General features: G+C 32.9%; 2 protein-coding genes across 3 annotated transcripts in view; one reads left to right on the forward strand and one right to left on the reverse strand.

Annotated features, from left to right (window-relative positions):
* The window catches only part of LOC108197436 (non-specific lipid transfer protein GPI-anchored 7), a 29,180-nt gene extending 24,187 nt beyond the window's left edge, over positions 1-4,993 (reverse strand). Inside the window, exons 1-3 of one of the 2 annotated variants that reach the window (XM_017365055.2) lie at positions 4,610-4,986; positions 3,562-3,597; positions 1,791-2,100 (exon numbers count right to left, since the gene is read on the reverse strand). In XM_017365055.2, the coding sequence (XP_017220544.1) occupies positions 1,994-2,100; positions 3,562-3,597; positions 4,610-4,925 (459 nt within the window). In that variant the 5' untranslated portion in view covers positions 4,926-4,986 and the 3' untranslated portion in view covers positions 1,791-1,993. Of the gene's footprint in view, positions 1-1,790; positions 2,101-3,561; positions 3,598-4,609 lie in introns of those variants that run through there. The other variant, XM_017365056.2, reaches the window with a different exon arrangement.
* Positions 4,994-7,891: 2,898 nt separating this feature from the next.
* Positions 7,892-8,937, forward strand: LOC108197682 (21 kDa protein). Its single transcript, XM_017365371.2, has one exon. It carries the CDS (start codon positions 7,995-7,997, stop codon positions 8,619-8,621), a length of 627 nt encoding a protein of 208 aa, XP_017220860.1. The 5' UTR covers positions 7,892-7,994; the 3' UTR covers positions 8,622-8,937.
* Positions 8,938-12,099: the final 3,162 nt, after the last annotated feature.

Raw genomic sequence — 12,099 nt, forward strand, 5'->3', positions numbered from 1 at the left:
AACTAAAAGTCAGAAGTGAATTAAGAATTCTGTTTGAGAAAGAAGGAGACTCTTAGCTTCTTATAAATATTTTTGTCATTTTAATTTTTATACAAACGAATTAAGAAAAGCAGAAGCTTTTTTTCTCGGAAAAAGCCAGAAGTTAGGTAGGACTACGTACATAACAACTTTAGGGCTATTCCAGTCAAGTCTCCCGTAGGGACTAGGGTAGTACGATAACACCTATGGAGCTTTGCTTGAGCGCATTATCACCTTTTCTATTTTATGGAAAAGGTATCGATCAAGGCTTTCCTTGAGTTTCAATAAAGAGGGCAACAAGTAATAGTGGCAGAGGTCGAGCTCGTAAGGATGCGCTAAGGATGCTTATTCTTTCTTGCTAGGGGCAGTATGCATGATATCTAGCATATGCGTTAAGGATGCTTATTCTTTCGTGCTAGGAGGAGTATGCATGATATCTAGCAAATGCATTAAGATGCTTATTCTTTCGTGCTAGGAGCAGTATGCACGATATCTAGCAAAGTGTAGATAGTTTTAGAAGGTGTTCAAGTTGTGTATTGTGTAGACCGTTAATATTATCTATAAAATGAAATGAAAGAGGAGGGTAGCATCTGTAGGCAAAATTAGCCTAGTACTAATAATATTATAGCATCTCCAACGGTTTTGGCTCGAATTAGGCTCGGCTCGAATTACAGCCCTAAAATATTGCTATGCGTGTTCATACATACAGTCCGGGTTTGAATGATACACTGGAATAATTAAGAATGCTGGTTAAAGGGAATGGGTATGTCAAGGACTATAGAGTGAATGATTTTTCCATCAAATGGGAATTAAATTTCCATTCCATACAATAAAATTACTAATCCAAACACTAATAAATATATGTTTGATTTTCATTAACCACACTCACTAACCATGAATCAAAGACTCCACACTAAAACAAATTAATAAAAAGAAATTCATTCTCATAGAGTATAAAAGTGCAACTGAAAGGTATAGGTAACTTCTACTATTTGTGTGCATCCTTTGAAAAGGTCAAAGAATATGCCCCTGTTTGTTTAGTAGAAGCAACTCATGCTTGTGACTTCTGTTTTTCCTGACCGTTGTGTAAGTAAGCAGAAGCACTTTTAAGAAGCTGAGAATGTTATCCTTTCTTTGACAGCTTCTCCTTCTTTTCTAAACAATTTATCAACTTATTTACTTCTCACTTCTAATTCACTTCTTTACATTATGCAAAAAATCACTTTTTTTCAACTTACCCAAACGGCTCCTATATACATCGAAAGCAACGACTAACAACTAACGGGTTTAGAGCATCTCCAAGAGGCTCTTCATTTAGGCTTTTAACTTGAAATTTGAGGAGGGAGAGAAAAAATGTTGCTCCAAAAGACTCTTAGTGGCTCTTTAAATCACTAAGAGCCTCTTGTTTCTCTCTCCTCTCTTCTCAAAGTTAAGAGCCACCACATAGCTCTTAACTTATTTTTTCATAATAAAAAATTTCTTCCCTCCAATTCACATCCTCTTAACTTTCTTATAGTGGAGCCCAATATGAATAAAATATGAAATAAAGAAGAGATATAAAGAGTATTGTTGGAGTTTACACTCTTAACTTTGTACTAAATTGCTAAGAGCCACGGTATTTATACTTTTCCAAACAAATTGAGCCCATTTAGGTCTGGTGGCCCAAGACTTGCTACCAATCTGCTTAGTGTGGATTGTCGAGGCCTCAAGGGGAAGAGACATAGAGGAAACTGTGAAATGTCTATTTCAAAAGCAAAACAAGAACATAAAACTTTGCGAAAAAAATTAAAATTTATATTTTGATTACTATGCAATATACAAGATTTTGACCAAGCAAGTATAGCAGGAAAAGATAACTGAAGTAATCTAATTCTCTGTAACGGGAACACAAGGCTATATAAATTGCTCAAGACTTCAATCTGCAGACTGAAGTGACTGGTTCAAATATCTCAGAATAGTTATAGGAAGATTGCCTTTAGAATAGCGTCAAAGAAGCCCAAATCAAAAGGCCGCTAAATATACCAGCAGATGTTAACCTTCCTGCATGATTCTTGGATGAGCTATCATTGTACCTGGGTGATCCTGTAATGACTACTTTGTTAGAAAAACAGCACACTTTTGCTCTTTCTGTTTGTAATTGGGGAGAGACTTGAATAAATTTAATTTCTTTTTCTGAATTATATCTGTTGTCCTTAATCTGATGTTTTTTCGCAGAATGCAACAACAAAAGGCAGTTATTTACGGTCTCACACCAATGCGACTAACTGCCCTCATATAAATTTGAAAGAAGGCAAATCATTATACTATTCCAAATATACCATGATATTGGTAATCTTGTTTTAGTACTAATTAATATTTAAAAATTAGATGTGCATTGGCAGTGAACTTTCAAGGAAGACTTTCCACATAAATCCCATAAATCAGGGTAAAAGTTATGAATGTGTCAAGGTATAAGGTATTACTTTATGCAGAACATTTAACTTCATAAACTGCAGGCCATAAAACTTTGGTTATGGAACTACCAAAATTCAAAATTCAAGATCTATCTCTACTTTTGGTACCCACACTTTATGTTATATATCTTTGGTGTCACAACGACACAAGGTAATGGTAAAAAGGTAAAATTTGTAGAACAATATGATATTTATTGACAGATATGTAGTTTTCACTTTGGAACTAATAAGTTTGGTCAAGTTACAATTTGGCATCTAAAAGTTCTGGGATTGACAACTTGGTTGCAAAGTTGAAGGAATAAAATGTAAACTACTCTCAACGAATCTAGACTAAGTTTACTATGTCTTACAAAAAAAGGTATATAGTGTAAGGTTTTCAAATTGATAATAAAGATGAAACACACAATATTTGTCATCGTTCTTTGTAGTGTAGCGAATGTCTAACAGACCCTCTAACAGGTACTAAGTTGAAAATGATATTAGTCTTTTATATGCACTTTTTAGCATGTTTATTGCTACAACACACTCTATTTATCATTGGGATTTCCTAGGTGTAGCGTATGAATAACAGATCCTCTGGCAGGTTCTACGAGGTCCTAAGTTATGAAGATGATATTAGTTTTATTATATGCACTTTAAAGCGTATTTATATGCTACAACATAGGAATAGTGTTAACTGAGATGCATTCCCTCCAAAAAGGAAGTCCACATCTTCGCTCGGGTCTCTTGTAATATTAATCAAGGCATTTAAAGCAACAAAAAATGTATTCTAATGGCTAGATTAAGCCAAGAAATTTTACTTTTTTCCTATTTTATCACTCAAAAATTTGTTTAGCCAAAAGGTGACTAAGTTAACTCAGAGAAACAGAATAAAAAAGATACTAGAAGAAACTAAAAGTGGGAGTGGGAGTGGCAGTTTTTGAACATGACTTTCAAAATGCAGAAAATGTGATTACTGCATAAAAAGCATTAGGCATATTAATAATCGAGCTGAATAATCACTAAGTGAAAAAAATTCACATAGAATGACATTTTATGTGAACTACGTAAAAAATCAACTTCTGCATATAATTGATGTTGAATGCATTACCTGATGCTGGAACATTGGGAGAAGTTCTGTTCCCACCTGAAGAATATCAAATCAAGACAGTACAGATATTAAGGTAATTGATCATTATATAAAACTGAAATTTCCAAAATATCAAAGCTTTTAAAATAAAACCTGTAATGCAGGAAACTTTTGGATGAAATATATTCATGAAGCAGTAGCACATAACATGTAGCAAGTTTGGAAGGTTAGGATGGGGTAACATGAGCAGCCTGGTCTATTATATGCACCGCGTTTCTCAGAGTTTAGTATGTAACAGCGATGAACTACAACATATTCACTGGTAGCATTCTTAACAGAGTAACCAATTACAAACACCAACTGCTGAGATAGTTCTTTCATGTAAATATAAAATGTTGCAGCAAGAAAGGAATTAATCAAAGATCCTTTGCACATACAGGGGCGGATCTAGGATTGTTTTCTTAGGGGGACACCAAGCAAATTTTTGAAAAGCACCTGTATACTTTCAAAATTTTTGAGGGGCCTTTTGTAATTTTGCAAAATTTAGAATTGTGAAAAATTGTCCATACCCCCTTATTTTTTTTCTCATAAACTGAAATTCCCCGTACCACATGGCTTTTCCTTTCCCTTATTTTTTATTCTCCTAAACTAAAATTCCCCAGACCCCCTCTATTTTCCAGAATACCCAAAAAAGGAACCTATTATCAGCTCGAACATAAAAATTTAAACTCGAACTTCTTGTACTAAGGTTAAGACATTATTAACTGGATAAAAGAGGATATAGATCGAACCTAATGATAATCTTTGCCATCTATAAGTTTTTCTATACAAAAGGATTGTAATGAATTCAATAAGTGGCTACTTTACATGATTTTGGATTCATATGGGTAGCTGGAGCATGGATATACCAGAATTAGATTTATTGGATATAATAACTGATCGAAAAGCATATAGGATAATCAAAACTCTAACCCACACATGACTTCATTTTAACAAAACATCATACTATGAGTAAACCATATTGACAAAAGAACTTATAAACGAAAACAGAGAGGTAAAAAAAAAGCACATTGACAAAGATTATCAGGGACACCGCACAAGGTAGGAAGCCGAAGAGCCTGTGTAACATTTATTTTCAAAGAGTTTAACAAATCAGGCGTATTATACAAATTACATAGGCATTCAAGCTGATTAGCAACCGCATCTTTAAGCGGGTCGCAACACGAAGCTGGAGGTTTCGTTGTTGCGTTTAAAAAAACCGCGCATGGCACGAGCGCGGAAGCGCATGTTGGTACGTCTTGCGCTTCCGCTGACATGATTGCTGTCAGGGCAATCACGAACACCACTCTAAGAATCAGCGTCTTTATTTTTCCGGAACTACCCATTGCCAAATTCTCTGCCTGATAGAAGTTAAAAACAAAATATAAAGCAGAGTTTGTAAAATGAGCAACTGTATAGAAATTAGAAAGTAGTATGATCAGTGTGAAAAAACATCCGTGGACCGTGGACGTATAATGTTCATGCACTGACCCTTCTAAGGCTTTCGTGGTCAACCCGGTAGCTTTAAGATACTTGGTCTAATTCAAAGTCAGTGGTATTGCCATTATTCAACTGGAATAATTAAAAACACGAATGAATTGAAAGCTGCACGCAATTAGAGTTATGTATGAGCCCGTTTCGACTTATCACTATGATAACATGGAAGTTTATAATATTTGTCGTGGTATTTTATATTTATTAATTATTTATGAATTATCAAAATAATAATAATAAAAATAAATTGATATATTGGTAATTTTTATTTAAAAAATTAATTTATTGAACAAAATAGTTTTAACTAAGTTCTGACTTTAAATCAATTCCCTTACTCATTTCTAACTTTAAACTTAACTTACTTATTATTACAAAGATAAATATTTTTCAATTTAAAATTGAAAATGACTTATAATCCAGAAATTTAAGCTTTCTTTGTGGTACTCCAAAAAAAAAATAATGAAAGAATATTCATTTCATAGAGTATAAAAGTGCAACTGAAAAGTATAGGCAACTTCTATTTGTATGCATCTTATGAAAAGGTCAAAGGATATATACACCGAAAGTAACAGCTAACAAAGTCTACTTTTCCACACAAATTGAGCCCATTCAGGTTTGGAGGCCCAAGACTTGCAATCTGCTTAGTGTGGATTGTAGCCCAATACCACGAGGATTTAAGGCCTCAAGGGGGACAGACAGAGAGGAGATCACTAGAAGCAAAATGATTTTGCCTGCTAATTATGATTCATGAAGACAAATGATTTCATTAAAATTTGCCAGCACGCTGTGGTAATTATTGTAAAATATAATAACAAATTCAAGCCTGTCTTTCAACTCTTACCAGATATGTAGCATGTGGAAACTATGGCCCTGTTTGTTTACCAGAAGCAGAAGCTGCTTCTGGCTTCTGCTTTTCTTGACCCGTTTGTGTAAAGAAGTAGAAGCACTTTTAAGAAGCTGAGAATCCTAGCTTCTCTCTCACAACTTCTGCTTCTTTTCCAAACACTTAATTCACTTATTTACTTCTCACTTCTGCTCCACTTCTCTAGTTTAAGCAAGAAGTCACTTCTTTTAAGCTTGCCCAAACGGCCCCTATATACACTGGAATATTAGCCAAGACATATGCATATCTTATATAAATTTGACAAAGAAAATTACAAGTTTTTTTCAGGTGAAGTTCAATTTATATTATTTCGGTTTCATTCATTTCTTTATTTAATATTGTCTATTTTGAGATTATGTATTAATCTCTTATTATATTTTCTAAAATTATATCTTTTGTTTACTAAAATTAATAGGGTCCTGACTCGGGATGTATTAGTTGACCAACTATTTTTGGATGGTTGGATTCATATCCAGCTATTAGGATTATAACATTTTCTTTAACATGTACCGTGCTTTTTAATCGCGGGATGTATGTCGAATTGTTCAGCACTTAAAATGAGTTGGATCGGGTCATTTTTATCGTCTAACAGCTAAAAAACGCTGAACGCAATAAAATTATAATTCTGAATACTGAATATTGATCCAACAACCAACAAATTCCCGCCTATCGATGACCGGGGACAAAGACCCAAGTTAATATGTCCCATCATCTTACATCTACTTTTTCATGTTTTCTTTATATTATTTCATTTTCCTTACTCCCGTGCACAATAATAATGTTAAGAACATATTAGGACGGAGATACAGTAAAATTATATACCACCGGTAATAGTAGTAACTACTGCTGTTTGCCCCATAATGCTAGATAGGAGCAGAAATGTCGCACTCAAACTATTTGTTTCATGCATTGGCATTTGGTTCCAAGCAGGAATGGTTACCCTTACCCACACTCCCTCTGTATGGATTCCTCGAAGTTGTCTCCTGCAAAATTTAATATCTGCTCAACCCAAATGGCCAGAATCAATACTGTATAGTTCATGCATCATAACCGTACAAGTACACCATCTAATTTATAATGCGTTCAATTTTAAATTTACGAGAGCTCAGACAAGAACGTGAATTCCTGGAACAACTAAGATATGTGTCTCCAACACAAACAAAGATCCTCAAATTTATAAATTATTGAGATCAACTCGGATGGTCCAAAGTGCTGAAATTATTCTAGTACCATAACGTGGGGGTTGTTAGATCCTGATTAGCGATGTCGAGAGACTAAGGTTGTACAATATATTTAATTACTTGTTAATTAAATTTCATCAAACATCGAAGTGATTCTATGACAAATCACACGACATGTATTCCACGCTGTTTGCATGTTTCATGAAAGCTTATTATAATTATTTTAACTCATCTATTCGACCACACAATCATAGAGCCACACACTAGGTAATTAAGATGTTTGTTCCTGTGGGAGCGCACAATTGTGAGGGCATATATTTGGGAACAACTTAAAATTTTGATCTAATGATCCCGTCCATGAATGAGTTCTCAGTTATATATTTTCGATCTGAAAATGGGCTTTCGAGTCTGAAGATATCCATTAATGGATTAAGGTTCTGAGAGACCACTTCAGTGTCACAACACAATTATTAGCCAACAAGGTGTTGGTGTGGTGGTAGAGCTCTTAGAATAATTTGTCATGGGCATAAAAAAAAAGTTTGGGAAGTAGTAAACAAACAAAAATCTCTGTTTGCTGCAGAAAAATACAATTTCATGTCAGGAATAAAAGAAAACAAGGAAAAAGATAAGCACAAGTGAATGCCTCATGCATGTGAGTATCTTTGTTCAACAAGACAAACAGATAACAAATACTCTTTATTTAAAGTTTCTTACTATTACACCTAAGAGAGGATTTATAGTGATGTAAAATCATAGAAACATAAACTAAACTTTCTTCTTTGTATAAAAAGCTTTAAGCTACCTCTCATATTTTCTTCCAAGTTCATCACTTTCTTTTCTTATCCTTCTCTCAATACATGGCAAATCTTGGTCTTTACTACTTGTTTTTTGTTTTATTTTCTTTCCATTTTGTGACTAACAATGCTGCAGGTTCTGCTGTTGCCGTAAACTCGAAAAATGGTGCCACAAATTTCATCAGGCTTTCCTGCAGAGCAACTCTGTATCCAGTCTTATGTTTCCAGTCTCTCTCAATGTATGCTACCAAAATCCAACAGAACGAGCGCCACCTCGCAGAAGCAGCGCTCTCTGTAAGCCTAGCCAAGGCGAGGTTCACTGCAATGTTCGTGTCCAAATTGACCAAAGTGTCAGGAATTAGGCCAAGAGAGTTCAGAGCAGTGAAAGATTGTATCGAAAACATGGGCGATACGGTTGATCAGCTTTCGAGATCCATGAAGGAAATGAGCCGAATCCGGGGCAATCAAGACTTCATGTGGCACATGAGCAATGTGCAGACATGGGTAAGTGCTGCTTTAACATATGAGAACACTTGTTTTGATGGCTTTTCTGGGAATTTTATGGAAGGGAATGTTAAGGCTGCGGTTAAGAGAAGGATTGTCACTGTTGCACAAGTTACTAGCAATGCACTTGCGCTTGTTAATAGGTTTGCTGAAAGACACCAAGCTGCAGCCACAAATATGCCATAGTTTAATTTTTGCTTGCTTTTGAGTCTGTATGTGAGTGCTTAAGTTCAGTTGTTTTTTTTGTTAAACCGGTGTCGGGCCAGCTTTCGCGCACCACGACTAATCCGATTCATGCCTCAAGACAACAGGTTTTAAGCGTCGCTGTCCAACCATTCGAGACCCCGTGTGGTTGCTTGAGTTCAGTTTTGTTGCTGGTTGAAGCCACCAAAATGGTCAAGACTTTTCCAAAGTCTATCTTTGCTTTGCTAGTGTGTCTATGTACAGTTTATGTTGAGATTATGTTCAAGTGCTTTATATACTTCTCCGCATCCTTTCTTCACTTGGATATAATTCTCACTATATATTTTTAGCCTTGATGCAATAATTCAGCACCATTACTGGTTGAGAAAAGTTTTTACATCAATGCATTTTTATATCTATCAAGGATCGTATTCTCCATAGAAGAAAAATATCCGCTAAACTCTGGTATCATGGATCATACAGAGGGGCAAGGGGCGTAGCCAACATATATTGAGTGGGGACAATTGAAAGTTGAAGCCGCTCAATTTGTAATTATACATAAAATTTTATTACATTAAGCATATTTCCGTCAAAATATATACATAAAATTACCATTTTAACCCTACTTAAATAAAATTTATACACTATATTTTAAGTTTGAGTAGTGCTAAGTGCACAAAATTGTATACCGAAATTTTGTACATAATAATATGGCAATGGATGTGGTGGGGTTTAATTGGGTGATTGATGTAAATACAGAGGGTCCATTCCAATTAAAATCCAACACATGTCATTTGTACAAAATTTTGTATCCATTTATGTGCACCAAGCATTTTCCTTTAAGTTTATACAAAGTTTTTTTTTTTTTTTTTTATCTTTATCACGTTTGTCAACGCACAATTTTTATCATTAATATTCTTAATTTCATATTAATATTAAATATAAATTTTTTATCATATTAAAGTACTCATAAATATGAATCTAACAAGATCACTAATGATTATATCTACTTATATATATAATAACAGACCAGGTTCGTGTTAAGCCTCCCTCCTGAGCAAATAAATTACCTCGCTCTGAACCTGAGCCTAACTCCGAACCTACCTCCTCCTCATTTATATAAAAAAAATGTTTTGGACAAGAATTGAACCCAAGACCTCTCTAATTCATGTGCACCACTCAAACCACTTGAGCTACACAGGCAATCAACATGTTATTCAAAAGCATCAACCACATTCATTAAAACTATTGTATTTATATTCTTTTCAATATCTTATTTATTTAAGATAAGTTATTATTTCAGCTAAGTCTAATATATTGAAAAAGAATCTGAATAATAGGGCTCGAATCATGATTCCACTTTCTAAAAATAGATATAATTCATATCCGAATAAAAATGAACAAATTCAAATCTAACTTAATAGTTTAAACGAGTACCGATACGATATTATAGAATTTTAAGTAATGAATGTGAGAAATAAGCTCAAACACTAAGATTTCAGTGAGCATATCTGAAACAAAAGGTTGATGGGCTTTCAACATGGACTATGTCATATTAAATTTTTATTATAAAAGGTAATTTATAAGGAGATTACAATATTTTGGAGAACACTAATAAGGTAACTAAAAAAATATTCTTATTTAGAATATTTTTTATTTTAAACTTATGAATTCAGAATTGGACGTGTAACTAAATTTATTTTTAAAAAATATAGATATAAGAATAATGTCAAAGACATCAAATTTGGTGTCATAATATGTATCTAAATGATGTAATTTGGTGTCATAATATGTATCTAAATTTGGTGTCATAATATGTGATATAAAGTTGCTTTTAGGGAAATTTTATATTGTTAATCAAAAGTCAATCAGATAATAATAAAAAACGTTTACGATACCTACCAAAACGAATTGAGTTATAAATTTTACTTGATTTATTTTCAAAAAAAGATTATTTGGTTAAAATAAAATAACACAGAGAAATAAGCTATATATATTAAAATCTTAAAACTATAATTTTTAATATGTCATCGATCAATATATAACATACCAGTTAAATAAAATGATTCAAACTACAATTAAATTAACTAATCATTTACAAATTAATCTAAAAAAATATAATTAATTTTGAACCGGATAATCTGACGCGATACGGTGAAAACTAATATCTGATTAAACGGAATTAGAACTTGAATTAATCTTTAACAAATGAACATGATATGCTCCATTGCTCACCCCTAACAAATACGAGTGTCAAAATATTTAAAATTTTAAGTTTGCACCAAGCTAAAAAAATAAATACACAACTAATTGGGCTAAATATTTCATGTCTTTGTGAATTTTATGGGGTGTGACTTATATCTACTATGTTTTTGCTATTTCAAATTCCAGGAAATCATTGTTTGAGATCTGGTTTATAACAATTACATGAAAAATCATTAAAAGTCTTAATCACCAAGCTTAGAAAAGTAATTATAAAAAATTAAAATTTAACAACAAGCCGATATTATAAACTATGACGCCAAATCTACGCTCAAAAAAGAAGAAATAAATGTAAAATAATGCACACCACACATATTCTTCTAATGACGATTTAGGATATCGTAATTCAACATATCAAGAACAAGTTTTCATCAAAATCATGTTATATTAGGTGAAATAATTTAATAATTTTCATATTTGCTACTAAATTGCTCGAAACAATACGATAACATGTCAATATTATTTAAAATACGACATAAACTAGAGACCCGTGCCTCGCACGGGCTTTTATGCTAGTTTAGTCTTATAGATTAGATGTAAATTAATCTATACATAAGCCAACATAGGTTTAATTTGTAGTCGTACAAAATTTTGGTTTGGTCATCTCCTTTATAACTACAAGTCGGTCACATGTAGACTTCTCTTACTCTTACAATATTAAAGAGTTTTATACTGTTCAAATTACAAACATTTGTGATGTAATACAAGATAAAAAACTCCACCATTATTCTTTTAAATATAATTTATATATTATTTATATACTATATTATAATAAACCGATATTGGTATAATTCGTAGTCGTCCAAAAAATGTAATCAGTTGGTAAATATATTCTGGTTAAAATCTAATTCATTAATTAATACTAAAATACTAATAAGATGATGTTAAAATTTAAATTATAATTAATAAATTATGATTTCTATATCCGCCTGTGCTTCGCACGAGTTAGAGGCTAGTAATTTATAACATGTTATGAACAGTACCGATATATTTCAAATGAGAAATGTATAAAAAAAACGGAGGGAGTAGTAAACAAAGTAGCTGCAGATCTTTAGGTGCATAAATTTTAATCGGGGTTTGTTCTCTTTTATTTGGATTTTCAGAACCAGGAATCTCTGTCGAAGCCTTCTTTTGTAAGATGTTGGCAAAGTTCAATTGAAAGAAAGTTTAGTAGTCTGACTGTCATTTAAATTTGTGAGTTATAATTTGAAACTAAAAA

Source organism: Daucus carota, chromosome 8 (genome assembly GCF_001625215.2).
Source record: "Daucus carota subsp. sativus chromosome 8, DH1 v3.0, whole genome shotgun sequence".
Classification (NCBI taxonomy): Eukaryota; Viridiplantae; Streptophyta; class Magnoliopsida; order Apiales; family Apiaceae; genus Daucus; species Daucus carota.

What these genes read in the sequence shown, in the direction of transcription:
- LOC108197682 (XM_017365371.2), top strand. Translation starts at nt 7,995, where the DNA reads ATGGCAAATCTTGGTCTTTACTACTTGTTTTTTGTTTTATTTTCTTTC.